Source organism: Melanaphis sacchari, unplaced genomic scaffold, assembly GCF_002803265.2.
Source record: "Melanaphis sacchari strain LSU unplaced genomic scaffold, SCAv2.0 Contig20_pilon_pilon, whole genome shotgun sequence".
Taxonomy (NCBI): Eukaryota; Metazoa; Arthropoda; class Insecta; order Hemiptera; family Aphididae; genus Melanaphis; species Melanaphis sacchari.
Window position 1 is genome coordinate 63,314 of NW_020271042.1, and position 24,543 is coordinate 87,856.

At 25.3% G+C, this 24,543-nt stretch overlaps 2 protein-coding genes across 3 annotated transcripts; one reads left to right on the plus strand and one right to left on the minus strand.

Moving 5' to 3' along the window:
- Positions 1 to 2,590: 2,590 nt before the first annotated feature.
- LOC112593581 lies at positions 2,591 to 6,307 on the minus strand. 2 transcript variants are annotated; one of them, XM_025338051.1, is made up of 8 exons: positions 6,049 to 6,098; positions 5,592 to 5,898; positions 4,528 to 4,762; positions 4,254 to 4,462; positions 4,111 to 4,187; positions 3,233 to 3,371; positions 2,861 to 3,057; positions 2,591 to 2,733 (listed from the first exon to the last, which is right to left on the minus strand). In XM_025338051.1, exons 1-8 carry the CDS (start codon positions 6,096 to 6,098, stop codon positions 2,631 to 2,633), a joined length of 1,317 nt encoding a protein of 438 aa, XP_025193836.1. In that variant the 3' UTR covers positions 2,591 to 2,630. The 2 variants fall into 2 exon arrangements, with proteins under 2 accessions (XP_025193836.1, XP_025193837.1); XM_025338052.1 differs by having other exon boundaries at positions 2,625 to 2,733; positions 2,905 to 3,057; positions 6,049 to 6,307.
- Positions 6,308 to 6,906: 599 nt separating this feature from the next.
- Positions 6,907 to 11,687, plus strand: LOC112593583 (serine/threonine-protein kinase fused). Its single transcript, XM_025338053.1, has 10 exons — positions 6,907 to 7,295; positions 7,376 to 7,477; positions 8,092 to 8,237; positions 8,319 to 8,516; positions 8,579 to 9,028; positions 9,096 to 9,258; positions 10,009 to 10,182; positions 10,244 to 10,613; positions 10,691 to 10,881; positions 11,547 to 11,687. Exons 1-10 carry the CDS (start codon positions 7,050 to 7,052, stop codon positions 11,610 to 11,612), a joined length of 2,106 nt encoding a protein of 701 aa, XP_025193838.1. The 5' UTR covers positions 6,907 to 7,049; the 3' UTR covers positions 11,613 to 11,687.
- Positions 11,688 to 24,543: the final 12,856 nt, after the last annotated feature.

A 24,543-nucleotide genomic window follows, 5' to 3' on the forward strand; every position in this document is an offset into this window, starting at 1 on the left:
TTTACTATCAAATAATAATAATATAAATAAATATGATATAATTAAAAATGTAGAATCGCACTGTATTATTTCTATATCCCGAAATTCAATATTTCTATTTTTATATTTTGAAACTTAATTTTACTAGTGAAAAGTTATTCGATGTTCACAATTATTTACCAATACAAACATTTTATTTTTGATATTAGATTTATATAGAAATATGTGATTTTTGTGCTCAAGACAATAGACGTATCAGAATATCAATTTAATGTTATTTTTTTTTTTTTCATATTAAAAATACTAAAATATGGAGTGCATGGTGCGAGTACGTAATAAAAACTACTTTTATAAGATTTTAAATATTTCAAAAATCTAAATACTTGAACAATTCTGGTTTCACTAATGTTTTTAGTATATAAAACACACCACATACCTGACATACCACATACGTACAAAATAAATTACAAAATACACTTAAACGTAGGTTATAAATTGGTAGGTAGGTAGATCGCACATATTATGCACGAGCTGGCACTGAAAACAATACAAAACAGATTTGATACTTACATGCAGTAATATGCTCACTTGGAAAGTCCGCAGGTCCGCACAACACCGTGGCCAATAAATGAATAAAATAAATTGTAAATACTAAAAACAGACCGAATAATTCCACGTAGAAACGAAGAAATCGCTTATCAGAAATCTAAAATCGGAATCGTACAATGGGTACAATAATTATTTCCATAGCCATAACGTCATAATACAATAGTTGACTCGACGCAACATACAGCATGTATTTTTTTATATTCGATAACAAATTTAAAAATAAACCATCACGATTATCATCAAAATTATTACATAATATGTAAGATAAATAATATGTCATCTATTTTTATTATTAGGAAAGTTTAATTATTAAATCTGTTTTTTTTTTTATAATTGAAATAATTTAAGAATTGTTGTTCTTTTACAATATTTTTAAAATTTCTCAAAAAAAATGTAGATATTAATAATCCATTTATGAATTCGGCCCTATTACCAATTTATAACACCGGCCCACCGGGCTTCGCCCGGTAGCCCGGTGGGCCAGTCCAACCCTGGTCTGAGACTATTCAATTACTTTATTTTCTTTAATTATATCTCAATACTCTAATTATACATTTCTATCTGCTCATTCTAGGTAACCAGCTTAGAGTTTAAACATTTTAAAATATCACTAATATAGGTACCTAGTACATTTCAATAATCAATAGTAGCGATTGACTTAAGAATGAGTAATAGTAAATAATTGTTTACACAAACGATTAATGCGCTAAATAATAAATGTATAAAAATAGCATTTTATATTATTTTATTAATGTGACACTTTAACTATCACAGTTATTTACAAATTCTACTAGTAGACAATAGTAATAGGTATTTTGTAAATATACCTAACGGATAGGTTCATTCAATTTATAGATATTATTTTAAACCAGCAACAAGATTAAAACCATATTAGCTTTTAATTCTTAAATTACCCAGAAATCAACCATCTACAAAACTAGCCATATTAAATTTCATCAGGAGAAACTTTTTGTCTTTTTTCCAAGATAATACAATCAAAAAGTACTACCATATTTTCTATAATTTTTCAAAGTATAAAACGTACTTAAATCAATAATAAAATTCTAGAATTTAATTAACCAGCTATCAATGGACAGTAGTTGTGTATATTAATTTGTGTTAAAAAATGTACCTACTACAATTGATTATAGAATATTCCATAATCAATGCTATTACCCAACTACCTACAATGAAATTTGTTTAGTATATGACCAAGTAACAAAATTTCAAATAGTTTAAAAGCAGAATGACTATATTTAATGTTAAAACATTTAAAATAAATAAATGTATTTAACTATATAAATATTGTACTCATTAAAAAAATGCAATTCATTTAATAAAAGTACTTTATTACTTAACTCAATAAATGTATCTTAAAACATAGATAATTATAAAAATACATGAGAAACATTTATTTTACAAACAATTTTATTATATTATTACACAAAACATTGTTAGTTTAATATGTTATCTCTTGTAAATTCTAAATTCTAAGATTGACTTTTAAAAATCAAACAATTCATTTCTTCTCTAATCCTATAGATTGTAATTTATTAATAAAAACTTAATAAAAAAAATTAAATAAATATTCTAATTATTCTAATAATCCATATGCTTGATATTTGTAAATACATTAACATTTTACAATGCCATGTTGGCTAACATTTACCCTAAGATGTTACAGTCATAATTAAAAAAATCAATAAGTGTACATTTATCATTTCAAAACAAAAATAATAAATTTATTTCTTTATTAAATCTTGATTATCTCAAATCAACTGTTAAATAATCAATAAATAGTTTTCTTTACTTAAATGGCCAATAAGAAAGTATTTATTATTTCCAAAACAATTTATTTAAACATTTTTTTACCAAGGTTAAGAGTATTAAATATTTTATTTAAAATTTACATAATTTGAAAATAGATATATGCATTTTAGTGAAATGTCAATAATAAAAACCAAATCATAAATTGCTGATAAAAAAATATAGTACATGAATCTAGTAAAATTGCATACATTAATACTAGTATAAACAAATATTTATTTATTAAACAATGCAGTATGTACAGCATCTATATCATAAGTGACATATGCTGATGGTTTATACAAATCAGCACCACGTGTAGGCATTCTACGACTTGTTCTAAAAAAAAAAAAAATATATATAATTTAATGTCAATGTTTTTTTTTTCAAATAATGACCAATAGTGTGACATAAACCCCTTAATGTAATAATAAAATAAATTATTTTTTTAATATTGATTATTTACCCAGATACAGATACTGGCCCAGTGTTAGAACCAGCATTCCTCACCATGTCACATTTCATAGGCCTCCCATCCAACTGTCGGTTGTGATATACATCTACTGCTTGAATAGCATCAGCTCGACGACTGTAAATCACTTCAGCAACACCTGGTCGAATCACTTTAGACTCTAATAAATCCCCTATGTCTGCAAAAAGTTCCTAAATAAAAATATAGATAATCAAATTAATAAAACAAACAGTAAATAGATTAATCTTAGATTTGTTACAAAAATAATTGGCAATAAATTATTAAATACTACCAAAAAAATTCTAATCAGCTTATTCATTTATTTTATTAAATACTAAAAATAATATGTTAAACATGAGTACATACTCTTATATCTTCACATGTTACAGATGGTTCTAAGTTAGAAATAATAATTTTATGGCCCATAGGTCGTGAACGTTTAGCTGAGGTTACTTGATGTGAATCCAATCTTGAACGTAATGTTTCACTCAACCCTCTATGATTCCTATAACAAAAATACATATAAATAATATTAATAAGTTAATAAAATTAGTAAAATTTAGGAGAAATTTTTAAGAGAAACTAAAAAAAACCATTAAAATTTACAAGACACTAGCTGTTCATAAAATCAATTTCGGTATTTTTAATATAGCTTAAAAGTTATCTAGTTATTTTATACTCTCCTAAATTATTTAAGTGAGGTCATATCACAAAGTGTATTCTTAATAAATACAATAATGCTGTAACACTCATTTATTTACTTAATAGATTGAAAAAAATAAATTATTGTTATATTAGACAAAATAAAACATCAAGAACATTATATAACTAAGCGACACTGACTAATACTATTACTAATACCACCCACTCTTTTAGCTAGGTGCCCAGGTCTCCCATTTCAATTATAACAAAATCCATATAAACAATCCAACTTCATATTTTATAATAGCAATAATATATAAACATAATTATTTTTTGAATAAAATTTAAGTATTTTTATTCTATATAGTAATAAGTATTAGAAAAATATTTTACTATATAACATATATTTGATCAGTTTTACATAACCGATTTGTAAAATAGTCTGATAAACTGAAAAATAGTTCATATCTAAAGTTCTGAGATTATTTCGAATAATTCCAAAGTATTGAAAAAATATTCCCATCATTGTATTCCATTTTTATTTAAGGATCATATTTTTAAATTAATATTTTAGTTATAAATAATATATTTATTTATTTTACCTTGAACTTCTATCTGATAAATCATCTTGATATCCATCATGATTGAACATTGAGTTCCCGACATTTCGTCTCATCACCTATAGTAAATTTAAAAATGCATTTAGTTGCATTTTAAATTTAAGTTTAATATATTTCTTATTTACTGGTGTAGGAGAGTATCTATTTGTATCTTCCCATTCCATTGAATCCTCATAATCCATTGCCATAGGTCTATTATATGGTTTATCATTAACTCGCATTGGTCTTGTAGGACGCTCTGGTGGTCGTCTTATAGATTGTGTGTTTGGTATTGGATGTCTTGGTATTCTCACATCCCGTCTTACTGGTCTAATGTCTTCAATAGGTCTGTCACCTAAAATAATTAAATACATACTCGTTAACAAGGAAAGAAACAGTATAAAACTATAAAAATATTACTTCTAAATGTATTAAGCTCTGAATTGAAAGTGTTACTACTGCGTCTTTTTTCTACGCCATCAAAATTTCTTTTATTTACAGAAGGCAGTCTGTTTTCAGGTCTTCTGTAACCAGAATGAAATGAAAGTGATCTTTCATTCAAAATAGACTTGACAGTAAGAATACCACGGCTATCAATTTTTACACGACCCAAGTTATTGGAATGGCCTCTTGAGGTACCCATATTTTGCGTTGGCTAATATGAAAAACAATGAAAATGTTAGTTTTTAATAAAATTTAGAACTAGTCACATAAAATTAAGCGTTGTCTATTAAATGTTAAGCAGCAATTTATAAGTACCTAGTAATTGATAAATCATAAAATATATTCAATATAGTAGTTAATAAATTGAACACCTAACAGCAATCAATTTTAACACTAATAGGATAAATTATTTATGGGTAAGTATACATAATTTAAATAGAACATGTCCTTTCTATAGTACAAAATCTGTTTGATTATATATATTTTAATAACTAATATTGATTCGGTTCTCTACTTAAGCTCAAGCATAGTCCAAAACAAAGGATTTACATCAATCTAAAGTTGATTCTAAACAGACCAAAAAAAAAAAAATTCAAGCATAAAGTCCAACTAAACCATTATAGGTAATTCAAAAATACCATACATGTCCTTCTTGAGTATTATTAACATTAGTTTTAAAAAAACCCACTTTCTAACTTTAAAATATGGTAGTTACTCAATTAGTCTGAATATCTAACAACAATTAAATACATCAAACCTACTAACAAAATAAACATAACCAGAAATGCATTATCCAAAAACAAAAAATATAAAGAGGTATAAAAGAAACTAGTAAAAACAAGCAATAACAAAAATTAAAAAAAAAAAAAAACAAGTGTTGAAAATAAATTATAAATTTTATAAATTTTAACACAAATGATAATAATCGAGTATTGAATATTGATTAATTATTATAGTCTTAAATTATTCAATAACAGTAATTTTTGTATTTTACTACAACTTTTTTCAATGATAAAAGTTGGTCATTAACAATTACTTACATTATATGATGTTGAATGTAAACGACGTTCCTGAATTTTTTCACGAGCATCTTTTTGTTTTGTTAACTTTTGTCTAGCATCTACTAACACAGTTGGTTTTTCTAAAGCCTTTTGCAAAAGTTTAACACGAGCATCAACTACATCCATTACTACTCTAGCATTATTCTTTGACATCTTATTTTTATTGTATCGTTTGCCATTGGCAGACTGTTTTTCAATAGCTCTTAAACGTTTCACCTTGGCTGCTTTGTTGGCTGCTGCTACACGTAAACGATTATGAGGACCAGATTGCTGAACTCTAAAACGTCTGGAACATAATTAAACAAATAAACTATCAATTAGGAATTTCAGAAAATTTTGTTTTACAAACTATGCATATTTATTTTAAACTATTCATCATCATGTAATATAAGTTTTGGAATTCACTTAGAACAGTAAATAAATAAATTTAATTTACCCTCCACGATCCTGGGCATTTTGAGGTCTCTTTCCTTTTATGAATTTCATATTGTTATATCTGCGTTTTTGAAACCGAATAATACCGTCCTGTTGTATTGAAACACTGAATTAAGACTCCTCAAGTTTACAATTATTGACCATGTGAACAAAAATGGACAACAATGCTTGCGGGAGTCGAAATCGCGTAAAAAAAAAAACTGTAACTCTGTTTCTAAAAAATCAGATTAGAAACAAAAAAATATTTTTAGGAAAAAAACCATTTAATAAAGCAGTAAACAGTAAATACTAAATGGTTGTTATAGTTGTTATATAATATTATTAATATTATTATATTTTGATAGACCCAAATTAATAAATTGCATAAACAAGACGAATGTTAAACAGTGTGGCCAACAAAACCAAAAATTTTATATTGTTTACTCGTTAACACATATGGACACTATAAGACAAGGTACTTTAGTCTTTAAATGCTACTCTAAAATTAATTTTTTTAAATGTATTGTTTTCTTGGTTATGTGCATACAATTTGTAAATGGGTCAACTGGGATCGGTATTTAGTTCAAAATTCGATAATATTGACTTTGAAAATCTAAATAAAATGTAATAAATGTTTTATGCTTTTAAGTTTTAACGGCCAACCTGAACGTCCTGAACAACATTAACAAAACAAAGTATAATCCGTAAATGATAATTTAATGATAACGCGATGAATGATATTAGATATTACTGATATATCATTTTCGATTTTGTAACGAATAGTATTTTATAAGTTTTTTTAGTTTTTTATTTTTACTTTGAATTATCAATTTTTATTATTATTTATTAGTTTTTAGTTTTTCTTTTCAATTTTATTTAAATTTATATTTATATATATATAAATATATAATGATAATAATTAATTTAACACCCGCTCAAAAAAAAATAAAATGGAGTGGGTCTTCTGTACATTGTATAGGGGTTGTCTAAAGTAAAGATTTATAATGTTAAACCTAATGATTTATGACTGAATTAAGCTCTTGGTTATCAATCAATATGAATGGTAATCTTTGGCGACGAGAGTCTTCTATTTATACAGCAAATGAAATACAGTATCCAATGATGATGGCTGACGAGCGACTCGCGTATTGGGCTCATTGTCATAACTATCAATTAAGCGATAAGATAGGTGAAGGCTCATTTGGAAAAGTTTTCAAAGCTTTGCATACAAAAACAAACACAATAGTTGCCTTCAAATTTATTTTCAAGGTATAGTTACTTTAGTTATGTGCTTAGTTTGTTCATTTATTTGTTTTTTAATATTTTTTTTAATGTGTCCATTGACTTAGCTTGACAAATTAAAAACATTACAACAAGAAGTTGAAATTCAACAAAAATTACACCATCCAAACATTGTTAAAATGATCGAATCATTTGGAAATGAAAATGGGGTGAGATATTAGTTTTATTTGTTTACTTAACTCTCTACCAGTAGCGCTTTGACATAAAACTAAGTACTGCAACTGCACATTATCTCAAAGTGGTGGATGTAAATTAATGTTGTCATGGGGAAGCATATATATATAAACTATAATAATTTACTAATTTTTTTAAAAATGTAATTATTGATACACTAAGCTGCTCTGCAATATTCTATTTAAAGTGTATTTTTAAATAAGTATATTTTTTGCAAGCATAATTTTGAACCACAGCTTCTAATTTATTTTTTATTTATATAAGGTGGGTAGTTGAGTGAGAATATTTTTATTAAGTGTATATTTTTTTAAAAATTTTCTGTGTGCCACTGTTCTTCTAAACAAAACAGAAGTTGTACGATTATAAGTGATAACATAAATAACTAACAATATGTCTTGCCTTCAACTTACCCAATAGTATTTGTTTAAGATGAAACCTTTATTTGTCTCATGCTCACATAATACATTTACTATAATGCCCAAATAATAACCAGAAAAAATGTTGATAGCTGGAGTAAGCTTCCTATCATCAATTAAATATCTAACCAGTTTTAATAGTGTTAATATTTTGGCTATTTTCTTAATGATAGATTGCTTTGGTCATGGAGTTTGTGCCTAGATCCCTTAAAGAAATCATAGAAACTGAAGGTATATTGAGTGAAGAAAGAACACAGGGAATTATATGTCATCTCGTATCTGCTTTACATTATTTACACAAGAAAAATATTTTACACAGGTACCTAAATTATTAATCTTTTTTTTTTTTTTTTTTTAACACAATGCTCTTTAATAAATAAATTATAATTTTAATATTTAGGGATTTAAAACCACCAAATATTTTATTAGACAACAATGATGTTGCAAAATTATGTGATTTTGGTTTAGCCAGGTTTATGTTAACTGGTACTCAAGTATTAACTCAAGCATCACTCAAAGGAACCCCTCTTTATATGGCTCCTGAAGTGATAAATTCTCCTGTTATACCTCCAATATACAATCATAATGCAGATTTATGGTATAAATCAATGATTTATTTTAAATAAAATACTGTTACATTTATATCAATTATTAATTTAGGTCATTGGGATGTATAGCATATCATTTACTCTGTGGAAAACCTCCATTTGATACAAAGTGTTTAATGCATTTAGTTCAAATGATGAAAGATCAACCAATAATTTGGCCAAATACTGTGTCAGCTGTTTGTCAGAACTTTTTAGAACAACTGTTGCAAAAAAATCCATTACAAAGGTTAACGTGGCCTGGCTTATTAGAACATGAATTTTTAAAAAACAAAGTATATATAATGGATATGGAACAAAATGAGGAAGTTGATATCTTAACAGAATTTGATGATATTGTGTCACCCTTAAAATCAATGAAAATAAATGAGGAAGCAGAAGATGAGGAAGATGAAGAAGAAGATGAAGAAGAAAATGAAGAAGAAGAAGAAGATGAAGAAGAAGAAGAAGATAAAGAACACTCGGCTTGTTCTACTAGTCATGATTTTACTTCTATAGAAGAAACGTATTTATTATTAAAATATTATTAATATTTTAAGATTAACAATCCTATTTTTTTTATATATATATAGAACTGAAGAAGACTTGCGTTCAAGTCAGTCTGGTTGGTGTTCTGAAACTTGTCAAGAGTTAGATGTGGATTGTGATAAAACTAACTCTTCAACTAATGATACAAAATCTAATGATTTTATGAGTGAAGAATGGATAGTATTTCTAAAGCAAAGTGCTTCTGAAGTAAAATTTTTATTATTATTTTATATCTATTCTACTTATAAATAAAAAATGCTTTTTGTGTTACTACTCTTGAAAATCACTCAATGGATTCAAATGGAGTTGTTACAATTAAATTGTAAAAGCAAAGTTTTAAGTTAAGTTTCATAGATTCAACTTCTGCCCAAGAAAATTGAAAGATAAAATATGAATAAACTTATTTTGGTTTTAAGGGGTGATAAAGAACTTTGATGATTTCTTTTAATACATAAATATTTTTATAGTAATTATTAATAGTATATATTATAATAAATTATTATTATAGTTTTAAAATATAACAAGTATAAAATCTAAAATATACTTGGCTTTGGACTGTCTTTGATAAAAAGATTATAACAATTTTTATGTCATGCTACTAAATTTTCCCTCTCACCCTTTAAAATATTGTACAAGTAACAACTACATCAGTATAGTTTCTCAGAAATATTTTAAATTGTTTTCTATGTAACTACTCACTTAACAGTGTTTATACTTGTTCATTTTTCATAAAACATTGTAACAAATCATACATTTTTATCAAATTAATTTTTGGTTTAATTAAATTACTATAAATTGTTAGGTTAATACCATTAATTTTATTAAATTTGTGAAGAGAACTAAACTAAATAAAATATTATATCATAATATTAATTTTTTATATCATATTGTATATTTGTATTCATTTTATTTTGTAATCGGTATATAACAGCTAATTCAATATAATTTTTTTTCAAGGTTGTTTCTGGTAATATAACATCTATGACTCAAAAAAGTTTTATTCTAGTAATATTGTCTCCTTTAAAAAGTGGTACCATGCCTTCCAAATTATTACACTATGTTGTTACTGTTTTGGCAATACCTTTTGTTACTCCGAATGTTCAACAAACTGAGAAAGACTTAATTACTCAAGTATATATAATTATTACATTTTATTTATTTTTGTATAATTTATGTTACATTTTTGTTGTAGATTTATATTGAAACTAAAGTCATACCGTGTTTAATGCAAGCATTTTCTAATGCTTTCAAATCTACTGCTCGTAATTGTGTATCACCTGTACCACCAGACAATATCGGCATTCAAGAATTAGATAGTTTAGGATCGGTGCTTCTATTAGTAGAAGGACTATGCTTAGATAAACCTATTGAATGTCTTAAGCAATTTACTGAGAGTATCTATTTTTTGAAAATTCTACCACTATTACAAAAATGTTTGTCGTTGAGTCACGGTAATACAAATTTGGTTACTAATACACTTGCCGTATTAATATTAACTTTATTATATTTACCATGCAATATTAGTTTAGTACAAGATATAGTTATTGGCAAACATTTAGAAGGTACAGTAATTGTTTTTATATATTTATTTAAAAGTATTGTTATATTTTAATATAATATCATAATAACTGCCTTTCAGGTAGGATTTCAAATGTTGAGCTACATAAATTGCTTAGAAATAATGAAGACCCATCTATAAGAGAAAGAACATGTGTTCTTTTATTGCATATGACTAGACTAAATCCTAATTGTCTTTCAGAAATTTGGCACCAAACCCTTACCAACGATATTGAATTTTTAAAAAATGATCCATGCCCCAATGTTGTTCAGGTACATATAAATCAAGATTATTATTTATTTATATTTAAAATGTACCTTAATAATTTCTTAAATCAAAAATAAGAAATTATATATTTACTTAGTTAAAATTATTAATAAATTATTTAAAGCAAAATCCTATATAGTTAATTTAAAAAAAAATGTAAATAACTAAAAAATATTAACATATAATAGGTTTTCTATAAAGTTAAGATATGATTTTATATTTTGTTATTTAATATTTATACTTTACAAACTGAAATAATTTTGTTATCCTGTATTTATTGTTTAATTTTGATCAATTTTAAAGAAAAAAGTATAAAGGAACTATAGGAAACTTTTTATTTAACCTAAATAACTTTAAAATTGAAAACAAACTATGCTAATAATATATAATATTCACTTGAATATTCCAATTAATGAGTAATAATAAAAAGAAATTTAATTATAAAACTAAACAAATTACAATTTAAATGTTGTTTATATTTATATTATTTTTATTGTACTTTATAAATATTCTTATTTAATTCAAATAAATGTATAATCTACTGGCAATAATTTTATTTAAAATATTATAATCGCGAAAGCAGTAGTAATTAGATGTTTGTTCTAATTTCTCACATTGTACATTAACTCTTTATATTAAGTGTTTTAATATAACTTTATAACTGTTTTAGGCTGCTATTTATACATCTGAGCTATTGAAAAAAACACAATTCTACCAAGTGGAAACGGAACAATAGAGTATATAATCATAATTAAATCAATAAATTGTTTTTGTTTTTATTTGTATGTATTTTAAGACTAAGTATTATGAAACATTATTGAATATTGTGTATGAAATAAAAAGTTAAATTTAAATAAGAACTGAGTTTTAAAAATAGTCATAAACAATAAGTAGCAATAATTAACACTTAAACATAAATATTATTTAATGTTAAGATATATGATGAAAATACTATATGCTAAATAGTCATGATAATTAAATCATCTGTTTTTTTATAAGCTCATAAGCAAGATAATAAATATAATAAAATGAAATATGATGTAAATTATATAATAATAGTATAACAATAATACAGTTTTGTTCACCAAAAATAAAAGATATACGAGACAAATACTTTTGACAGATAAGATAAACTGTTTTTCAATATTATACGAACATACTCAAAGGAAATTATAGCACGAGTATAAAATAATATTTATTCAGTTTTGAAAGACAAATGTTTATTCAAACGGAATATTATAGAGGTCTAAATTGAATCATCCATAACATATAATAATAATTTCCCTTCTTAATTCATTTTCAAGTACATGCAAATCATTATTTAACAAGTTTCATAACAATTTATGATTATAAAAGTTGTATGTTTCTCATTAAATAGTTTATTTTTATATGGTAACTCATCGACTTCACAACTAACAGAACTATAAACACAATCATTCTTGCACTAAAAGATACAGCCATGTAATGGTACTGTTATTAAATTATTACATTAGATCTAAGTATATTAAATATTTATCTAATTAATCAGTCCATATATGTTTTTATATTTAAATAATATGTTTAATTCAACATAATATAGTTACTTTTTATTTTCCTTAAGTTTATTAGTATTTTGATTTTTTTATTATCCTTTTTAACTTTTTACACTTTCAACTTTTTACTTTTTTTTATCATTTTATCACATCCCAATACATCTAATCAGTGATTATGTGCCTTACCATCCCTATCATACCAATATTCTAAAATTAATGCTACGAGTATATTTCAAGATACCATTTTATTTGGTTTAATTTTTTTTTTAATTTTCGATTTTTATAAATTATTGATGTGGAGATAAGACAAACTTGAGTTAATCTTGTATAAATCCAGGGTATGTCCTATTATCTTGACCGTTTAATTCGCGGTATATTGGATTAACATTATATAACAATTTTATTGCTTTTCAATCTTACAACTACGCTTATAAATTAATGAGCTTATTACAAGTACCTATATTTTTTGAAAGAATACGTCAGTTATTGATCTGACCATTATATTTTTATCTTTTAAAGTCTTCCAGCTTAAACTAAAAACACTTCAAATTAAATATTTAAATGGGAGTTTAAACTTAGAAAGCAAAAATCCGATTACTTTATAATTCATAGATAGTAATATATGGTAATATGTATACATAAAAAAGTGTAATAAAAATTATCTAGTTGTTATGAAAGAATAATAGATTAGAGAATTTAAGGTAACTTTTTGCAAAAAAACAACGAATAATAATAATATTTTAATTTTGTATGTACTTGGCATAAGGCAATAGGTATATCATATTATATAAGTATCTAACAGCATTACAACTATAAAAAAATTGCCTATGAAATTTTTTAACGAAATATATTATTATATGTACTGATTATATTTTGTTAATATAATACTTGTAATAATAATTTGGTATATTTTTAGTATTTGTTTTGTTTTAATTTTTGATAAAATAATGTCAGAAAAGTGTTTTATGATTTCACAAATAAATTACCAAAATTGTATTTTGACCCTATCTCTTGATACTTTACTTTTTGTTGTTTACTTAGTAATTACTAGTTATATTACTTCATACTTTTTTATGTATTCAAAACACAACAATTCAAGATACAATTTTCAAAGACAAAAACGCACAATTATTATCTCATAAAATTGTTGAAAATGTAATTGATATAAATTACTTCCGACCTTTAGCATATATTAGTGGTGTCAATTAAAATATTATAAAAGTGAGTTAAGTATAGTATAAGTATATTTTTATAAAACGGTTTGAAATTACAATTTTTAAGTAATATATACCTATAAATAATTACCTATTTATATATAGGTAAACAAATACTTTTTAAATCTGTATATTTTGAGATTTTTAAAGCATTTAATATTTTCAACCAACATAGTTGGAATAGAGATGTATAATAACTAGGCACCTATACTGTAGTAATACTAGTAGGTACCTACATTCAATACCATACACTTGAAAATTTAACACTTGACTATGATAACTATAAGTAATATTTTATAGTCTGATATTCACATTTATATATAATATTATTTACATTATATATATCACATACCTACTATTCATATTAAGATGCCATACAAACTCGCTCAATGCACTATAACATTTATAGTGGCAATAGTGAGATAGTATAAAACATACAATAAAGTGCTTATAAATCATTAGTATCAGATAGTTAAATAATTAAACAGAAAATTTGGTGAATTCATAGGCCAACCAGATTCTAACTGCTGAGGTCCTAGCTATTCCTTAAAATATAGGTAGATTTTAAAATTTTACCAAGATCTAAATATATAGTAGCTAGTAACTATTATAATAATAATATATTCAAGTTCAAAAGACAAAATTGAGGATGACTTGTGTGCCGGCACATGACTTAACTATACGGCAAGCGTAGATACAAATTCTCGGTGTAGGTGACAAACGGATGTTGCCTGATCGCCACCAACTCATTTTCTTAACTTATATAAAGTATAATCAAGTATCTATAGACTATAGACCAGGGGTGGCTATGGGGACAATAATAAGACATTTTTCTATATTAATGGATTTTGCAGGTGTATTAAATATATAGCGGCTATTATGAGTCAGCGACGTCCTGCGCGCGACATGATCCTGGCGACACGATCCTAAGCAGATCGTTATCAAGGTTTAATGTACATTTTTGTATATTATTTCCCCAAAACTATACATTGTGAGAATATTTATATGATTAGGGAGTCGGCGACAACCTGGCGAGATGATCGAACATGACATTTTATATCGATTATTAATGTGTGTTATTCACTATAACCTAGACATTTTAATATCATTCGTGTGCGACATTCTGGCGACGTACGTTCTTAATTGATTATCGATGAATTGAATATGGATGTTGTATAAATAGTCATTTATTTAAATACGGTAGCAGGTGATACACAAAAAATATATGTATATGCACGAATAAATTCAAATGTATGATCGATAACAATAACGGCGGTAAAATATAAGCCGAGTACGTATATAACTGATAACAAGTGTGATAACAATATAAGTCGTGTACGTATATAAAACTGATGAGATATGTGATAACTGATAACATGTATGTCGACGGCGGCGGCCGATGGTATGGATGATGCGGGGGGCGTTGGTGAGGGGGGGGCTCAAGGCTCAGAGCTCAAGACTCAGGGCTCAGGGCTCAGGTGTCAGAACATACCAAAATATCCTACTAGTAAACAATAACAAACTGCATTATGCGCAACATAACATTCGACGGAAAAACTTTTTTGTTCTATTCCATAAGGAACGGCGTTTTCTTTTAGGTTTGCTAACAGGCGGAACTACTGTACTAGGTTCGATATCAGAAATTTGTGGTGAAATTGGCATAGGGATGTCCTCTATTTCTATAATATCTGTAGGCGGCAAGTTTATTGAAATATTCGGCATTGATAAACACCTTCTTGCGGGTGGACGGGTAAAATCGGAATGATCTTTACTGGTGTCATCCGAGATCTGCGACGAGGAATGAGGGGACGGGATCTTGACTTCTGTGGGTGGGGCCATCATTGCGGCATTTACTATGGCCATCAATTGCCTCATCTGCGGCCCGGCGTAATTTGGCAATCGAATCAGTGAATGACAATACCTACTACCTTGGTGCTATTGGTGGCTGTTGCACTGGGACTTCGACGGTTCAACTTTAATACCATCACAGCGCACAGCCAGTTGTCAAAATATGAATATTTGGCATCGACTTACTACATATATGTTCTTTCTTTCGAGAGTACTTGGCTTCCCAAAACTTTAACTGATAGACAGTTGAGTTTTTCTGTAAAAATAGTTTTAATTAAAGTCGAAGTAATCTTCATTTTGTTTGTCATACTATCCATCGTGTTAAAATGTGAATATAATAATATATAGATATAAAAAGTTTACGTTACGAGGAGTAAACCGTACGGTGTGTTTTCTGAAACGATAATAAATGCTAACAGTTATTTCACAAGCCTTTTATACCTCAACACTATATGATTGACAATGGCAACAATATGTTTTCAATTATTTATTTATTTAATTAAATATCGTCAACTAGGCAAAAATAGTTCATAAATAATCAAAGAACAGATAACAGAAAATAAAATATAAATTATCAATTAAAATTTGGACTCAAGTGTTCAGAGAGTTGTATTTTTATATGCGTTACCTACCTTACTTTCTCATGACTATCCTAACAAATACTCTGCTGCAAATCAAGTATAGTGCATGATCACAATATACTAAATATTATTATTATAGTTTATATATTAAATTAGCTCTGATCAAACATTTTTTTTCTTTTTAATATTTAAAAAACATACAAAAAAATACTGTTTAGTGAATAATAAAGTTAATAGTTGAGTATTGACTGACTATTGAAAAAATGTACATTAAAATTTTAATACTTAAATAATGAAATGTTTAAAAAAAGAATGTACACATAAATTATTATTATACATAATACTGCATTATATTACATCCAAGCATTTATAACGTTTGGACAATATTTATGAATTAACTAAAACTATTTATATTGCTCAACATTACTATACTCATAAAATAAAACAAAGATATTTAATGTAAATAATAATTTTAACAAAAAAAATATTATATCAATAGAAATGTTGTTCTCTCAACTAAAATTTATCCAATTATTAACTATAATATAATTATTTTTTTCCGTGTATCATGAATAAGTCGTGGATCACATGAATAAACACTTTGATATCAAGAGCCTAAATATTTATAGATACATTCTATGTAATTTAATCATTTTTTTATAAATGTATACCAAAAATATTAAAGTTCATAATAATAAGTAAATTTTGATTTTTTTAAATAAGACACGAGGTACATTTGATAATGACGAGAGCCACATGTGGCTTATGAGCCGCAAATTGACCACCCTAATATTGACTATATGATGATACTCTGCATATCTATCAAACAATTAGAAATTACAATGTATATTTGAGTAAATTATAATTTACTTGACGTAATGTTAGTAAAATTTCTTTAAACAAACTTATCATTGTCTATAGTTATTAATTTATTAATATTAAATAGGTGATTAGTGAATATCTAAATCTAATAAATTATCATTTAGTATTTATTAAACGTATTATTGATTAAATACTGCCGATAAGAGAAGCACTAATGATACTATATATGCAATATTGTACATTATTATAAATTTATCGATATATTTTATGGTCTTTATATATTATAATTTATAAGACTATTTTGTATTAATAAAAGATATTGGAGTACCTAGGTACCCCCTCAACACATACACACACACATTCATACTCATAGATACACTATACATACTAGGTGCTTTCAAATGTATTAATGATAAAATGTTCATTATAATTTTAAACTAATTATTAATTATTTAAAGAAATATTATTATAAACTCTTAAAATAAACATGTTAAATTTAGTATTCCACATACATATTTTATACATGATTTTTCGTATGGTAGGGGATAAATTCTTAACCTCCAAATCAATACTCAATTGATAATTTGTATACACTCGAACGCAATACATACGGTAAAAATAAATACTTTGTCATTTTCAAACATATTAAAAATAAAATTGAATATGTTTTAATTTTTCATAATCAATTAATACTGATCATGAAAATTTTCATTTAAAAAATTATTTTGTCTATGATTGTGCATTGAAGTTTTTCCTTTAAAACTATTATTTAATATAAATGTTTTAATATTTTTATAAAATAGTATAAGTACATATACATATGCTCTGTGTTTTAGTTTATGCGTAACTGCGTAAGCCACAAAATAATTGAATACACTAATAAGTGCATTTATAATGCATATCCATTATGAATAGTTTATCTAATTAAATTATTTGGAGTGGTAAGCAATAATAAACAATTATATTAAATTATATGCAGGCATTCTTTATTTAGAATGAATTTTTGTACCCAAACAATTGTTTTGTTTTAGTAAAATAAGATCGAAAGATAGAAAATAGATCTGTACAAATGTATTGATGATATAGATTAAATAAGGAATTAGGATAAAATCATAATCTGTTCTAACTTCAATGCTTATACAAAAATAACGCATTTATTGGATATCCATTTTAAGATAAAACTTTGAGTACTTTAAAATTTAAGTGTTGGAACAAATCAAAAAATATGATGATATGCATTATTTGTAGTTTTGTTATGAAATTATTCCTCGAGTTGGGATAGTTAAACAATATCTCTTAATAGGTACTAGATACCTATACAAAGGTAGGCATATATAAAAGTGCCTATATATTTTATTTGAATTTGATTAAATTTTTATCTGGTCACCGTCACCTTATAAAACTAGTGCTATAAACTCCATTGAGTCTGTCTAAAATCATATTTTTTGTATTCAATTCAGAAGTGTTTTGGTGCATGTACTTCATGTTTATAATATAATCCTATTCCGTTGTTGTCGTACCCTAGAGTTTAATTATAAATTAAGGCTTAAGAGACGTGAAAAACTAACCCTATACTTTATTTTAAAATTAAAAAACGGAGAAATTAACATCCCCAAATTACTTGATAGAATAAACTTTCATGTTCTTTTTTATATCAACCGACAATTAAATACTTTTTATGTGCCTTTTCAGCATATGTATATGGTCTAATGCTCCTTTTAATCGTTTAAAGTCTGTAAATAGTTTTAATGTTGATTTGTTTGTTAATAACTCAGACAGTTGAATTTTTATAAATCTAAATACTAATAATTATCGTTTCTTATTTTTTTTATTTCATTCTTTTTTTTTACATTAACTCATTTAATACTATAGGTACATTATATTAATATTTTAATATTATTATTACCTATATATTAACTGTGATAATATTATTTTGTGTTACATTTTTAGTTTTCTATATTACACTGAAATCATTTTTAAATTTATAATTGAGATCGCTCATACATCAAATAAACAATAAACAATAAATTTTACTTAGCATTATTTATCTAATCATGTTTTTGCAATCAAATATACATTTATGATGCCTTTAATATCGGTGAAATAATAAATTTGAAAATATTACAAAATTATGTTATACATACATATCAATCATAATTTATAAATTAGGAATACCTAAATATAACGAATAAATACAATATTACATATTTTTTTTTTTTATTTTTTTTTTTTTTTATTGAATTTAAGCTTTGGTGACTGGAGCCATTAGCTGTTGTAGAGGTTATGAACTGTGGTAGGGGTAAGGTTGGTACGGTAGGTTGTTTTTTTTTTATGATTGTTACGGTTGATAGTAAACACGTGTATGTGTGGCAAGGTTTTTAACCACTATGATCTCGGGTGGTCACCCATCCGGGAGCTAGTAGCTGTGGCCGTTACTTACTCTCAGTCGCATTCCATGACTGGTAGCAGCCAACGCGCCACGCCAAGCCACATTACATATTTGATATTACATAAAATGGGTAATAGTTTAAGTTACAGTAAGGATAATAGTTCAAGACTATATATATTATTAAAGTATAATTTGGTTAGTTATTATGACAAAAACACTTGATAAAGATAACACTTGTTTTTCTATAATTCTTTAGTCCAAACCTATTTTTTTAGGATTTATTTTTCCCTATGTTGATAGTATATATACTTAATAAATAATTATACTATACTAGTACATATATACTAAGTGTAGGACGTAGTAGGTAACGTCATATATGTACAATTATTGATTACCTATAGATAGCAAATAAAAAGTTTAATCCGGATTAAAGATATGTAGTTTATGTATCGCATATATTGCTGGTTAAGTATTTAAATAGGCATATAGGTATAAGTATATTTTAATTGTATTGTATTTAAAGTTTTAACAAAAGAAAATAGGTATTTAATATTTATCATTATTAATCTAATGATAATAATGATGATAGTCAAAACATAATGTACTCTTTGGTACCCTTAAGATTAATTGCTTAATTTTAAGTGTCTATTTAGAATTTATATATTTGCATAATATTTGATATGTCTATTAGTACCTATACCATCAATAGGTATTATAGATATTAAATATTATAAAGGTACCAAATATTAAAACAATAGAACGATTAAACCCGTGTTTAAAATAATATTTAAAACGATTATACAATCTATCTAAATCTTAATAATCGTATATCAAAGCTTATCAATTAAATTGTAATACATTTTAAGCATAAGATTATTTGCAAGTTTTCGTAATTTTTGTAATTTATACGAATTATTATAAAAAAAATTGGATCCAATTTTCGACATTTTTATAATTTTATCAGTAAATTTATAAGGAAACTACATTTTCAAGCTTTTTAACATAAAAATTTTTATCAGAATTTATAAAACAAATTTGAAAAATTATTATATATAAAAACAATAATTTAAGTTAGTGAAATGTTTCAAGCTTTTACACTTAATATTTTTTAAATTAGGCACTACAATATAATGAAACAACGTTTAGGATAATTCGTTATTACTCGTATTTTACATGTGAATATTTAAATTCACCATGATTATTGAACTTAAAAAGTTCATTTGAGTTTATGTAGTTTGCATTACATTTTGTTTTAGTTTCAGAAAAGGTAAAATACGATATTTCCGAGTACAATTTATTTGTGTACTAATTTTGTCTAAGCATTCTAAGCAATCATCAAAATGACAATAGATATTAAGCATGTACGATATATTATATATTATATACCCTATATTATTTTCTTAATTTGATTTTACTTTACTATTTTAAAAGTTAAAAAAAAAATTGTTCTTATTGACATCTAATATATTATTAAAATCATATAAGAAATTCTATAAATTACTGGCACAAATGTTAATTCTTTTAGTTGTATATAAAAGTTTTAAGAGTATATATAGGTACATTAAATTGTATTAGCTTAAAATTTTCAAAAATAATCAATTTATTATACAATTAAGTTTGTACATGATTGTCTATGGACTATGGTGTGTCAAAGAGTGCATCTTGCCATCATAAATTCATATATATGTTTTATGCATATCGTAATTGTATAAAAAATAAATTGTCACCTAATATTACTCGAAAAACCCCGATTATAAATCTAAGATATGGATAATAGCCAATAGCCAATAGGTAAACAATTTATAGAATATAATATGAAACTAAAGTATTTATAATATATTTTTACTGTTTTGTATGAGATTTTAATAATAATTATGTGTATTTAATACAAAAGATTTTTTAGGAATGAATATCATGATAATTTTTAGATACACAAATTATAAATTTATTCACCAAGTAGACAATTGGTTAAAAACTAATTATATTTATACATTATATATAATGTAGGAATATACAATTATTAATAATTATAATTTTTAATCCGAGTACTTATGTTCCTAAAAAAAATATCATATTATAATATTGTGTAATTATCAACAAGAGACTTACGGTCTTGGATATAATATTATGCGGTGTACGTGTGAATACACATGTAATTTAGTGTTCATACGCTTCGAAAGCGATTATAATAGTTTTATATGACTATCATATTAATTATGTATAGTAGAAGTGTTAATGTACAAATAATAAATAAAAAATGAAGTGTTATTCCCGTTTTTTCTTTTTTTTATGTATATTATCATACGTTAGTAATACATGTAAACAGGATAATCCGATGGTAGTAGCTTCCCAAGCCTTATATAAGTTGTATCTTCAACTTATTTTTTAGACACGCTTTACCCAAATGAAATTATTATGTCTTTTTTAAAACACTGACTTTTTGGAATTGTTAATACACGAGTAGTTTAAACAATAGTGCATAAAAAAATATATATGGAATTTAAAAACTTTTTATTTCTAATTATTTCATTTTTGTTAGCTTTTACAAACATTTTTATGTATTACACATATGGCAGTTTACTTTTATATAATATACTGTTGCACTACAGTAGTACCACATTATAAGTGACGTGTGTAATAAAATATTTAATTATAGTTTTAGTCAGTGATATCATTTGGTTGGTATGGTAGAGGATTTTCCACTGTATGATTTTAACTGATATCCCGATGATAGACTAGTTGTTGGTGATAAAATGTGCTGTGAAACTGTATGCAAGAATTTTATGTTAGTATTGGAAAAAATAGTCACAGTAATAGTTTTATATTTTAGTAATGGTATTTTAAATGGTTTGTACAGCTTCATTTTTTAATAATTGGTATATTTATGGATGTGTGCTTAACCTACCTATTTAAATACTAAGTAGTGTGTGTATGGTGTATTGGTGTGATATTGTGTAGAGCGGAAATGTACCTATAAAGACTGAACAGTAATATCATAATCCTGTATAATTTTATTTCTTAAATTATTTACCTATTGACATTATGAAAATTCCATTTCCATAAACAAAAACACACTAAAAAGCTTTGACCCATAAATCGTGATAAGTATATAGTCTTTAATATTATATAATATGTATCATTTTTTCGGTTACCTTATAGCTACCATCCATGATTAATATTGTAATTTAATATGTTCAGCTTTTATAGAAAATTAGGTATTAGGGCATTATAAGTATTAGATATTTCATTTTACTTTTCTTGTCTTTGACGAAAAAAATAAACTATTTGTGATTATAATACTAATTAAATAATGAAGGATGACAACTATTTTTAAATAAAAATGTAGGCACGTAGCTATTTGAAAATTATCGTTGTGATACGAGGAATCTACATAGTGTAAATAATAAAATACTAATAGATAACTGATGTGCGTCATAATTGTATGCATCACACTAGGATTACAATCTATCAGATCAAAAGTGACGAAGCTCGAATATTTAAACTATATTATGCTTTAAGACTAGTTTTGTTGAAACATATCGTCATACAGCACAACGTTTTATGTATTTGTGTCAATATGAATTGGTTTGATTAAAAACTGTTAAGAATCAGATGATGTAGACGATGTAGTACATACAGTTATTGGTCATTATTCTAGCTTCTAATAATACTTCCATTAAAATATTGTGATTACTTGTTAGAAAGTAAAGTAGTAGTATCATTTCAATTTTTTCTTAATGTGTATATTTTTATGCAGGCCACAATTCTTATTCCTTGTATGGAGTTTCTTTATTTCTGTGGTCCAACCAATATAAAAAATAGGCCAAATGAGTATAGTATTAGATTTTAAAAACGGAAATGTATACCTTATACCTATAGTTTAATTCATTTTATAACTTTACTAAACGTCTTGAATCGAAGTTAAATTGTTAAAATCGTGATAGTTTTAACCAAGCCAAACAGCCCAACCTAATTAAATGTGGACAATCAGGTCCACCGACAAGACATATACGCTTAATACCGAGTATTAGGTAATGTGACAACATTTGAAATCGAATTTAAGAATAGCCGTATGCCTTTATGGATTACAACTGAGTCAAATAGCTCAACCAAGATTGATGTGGAGTTTGAATCTGAAAAAAGTGATAGAAATCCGATAGTAGCTAAATGTATAGATATATATATTATTACTCATAAGAAATTTATTTGTTTTTCAGTAGAAATTTTTTTTTATGAATTACTAACCACAAAACAATTTCCTAATTTTCACGATTTTAATGAATTTGGTCAAAATTAGAACTTTAAAAGCTTATAAAAAATATTGAGACTATAGATTTTCAATATTCTTTAATAATTGAGAGATTAAAAACTTATGAGGAACTTTGTTTCAAGTTTTTATCATTTCTATCCAAAGAATAATTTTTAATCGACATTTATAAAAAAAAATTTTAAATTTCTCACGCCTATAAACAGCTTAAAAATAGTCAAAATATTTTGAAAATTTTTACGAGAATAGAAAATTTATTTATGGTTATTCGTTTTTGAGTGACACCAAAAACATCAAAATCGATTTTTTCAAAAATTATATTTATATAAAAATTCCTATTTTTTTCTTTCTTTTTTTTTTTTTTACTAAGTACAAAAAAAGTACTATGAAATGTTTACTGTTTACCCCTAAAGTATTAACCAGATTAAATTTGCTACTAGAAACCATTCCCATTATTGAATATCAAAACATTATTATTGTCCCAAGAAGTAATGAAGAACAAAAAAAAATATTCATAGCCGTAAAATTGTCATTTCGCTAAGAATATAAAATATAAAAAAATTTCTTTAAAAAAAAACGTGTACCTAAATATACAAACTATTCTTTTAAAAAACCTGTCCCAAATTTTGATTGGACAAGCCTCAATGTTTTTCTTTTGCAAGTTATCATCTTATTAAAATTAAAGTAAAATATAATTATATTATGTTATAATAGTTTTCACCAGTTTTTTTGGAATTGATAGACATCGTACCAATGCTTCTCCTCCCACCGGATACAAATCTACACCCGTCACTAAAACCACTCATTTAAAATTTCAATAATTGCAACTAATAAAAAAAATATCTATTCATTTTAAATTAGATTTTTGTACATCGGAATATACTTTGAAAATTATATAACTTCAAAATATGAAATAAAAAATGTATGTCATTCAAAAAAAAAAAAAAAATGAAAAAGTAAAAAGTAAATATTTTTTTAACTTTCATTTTTATATTTTCACAAATTTTGATATTT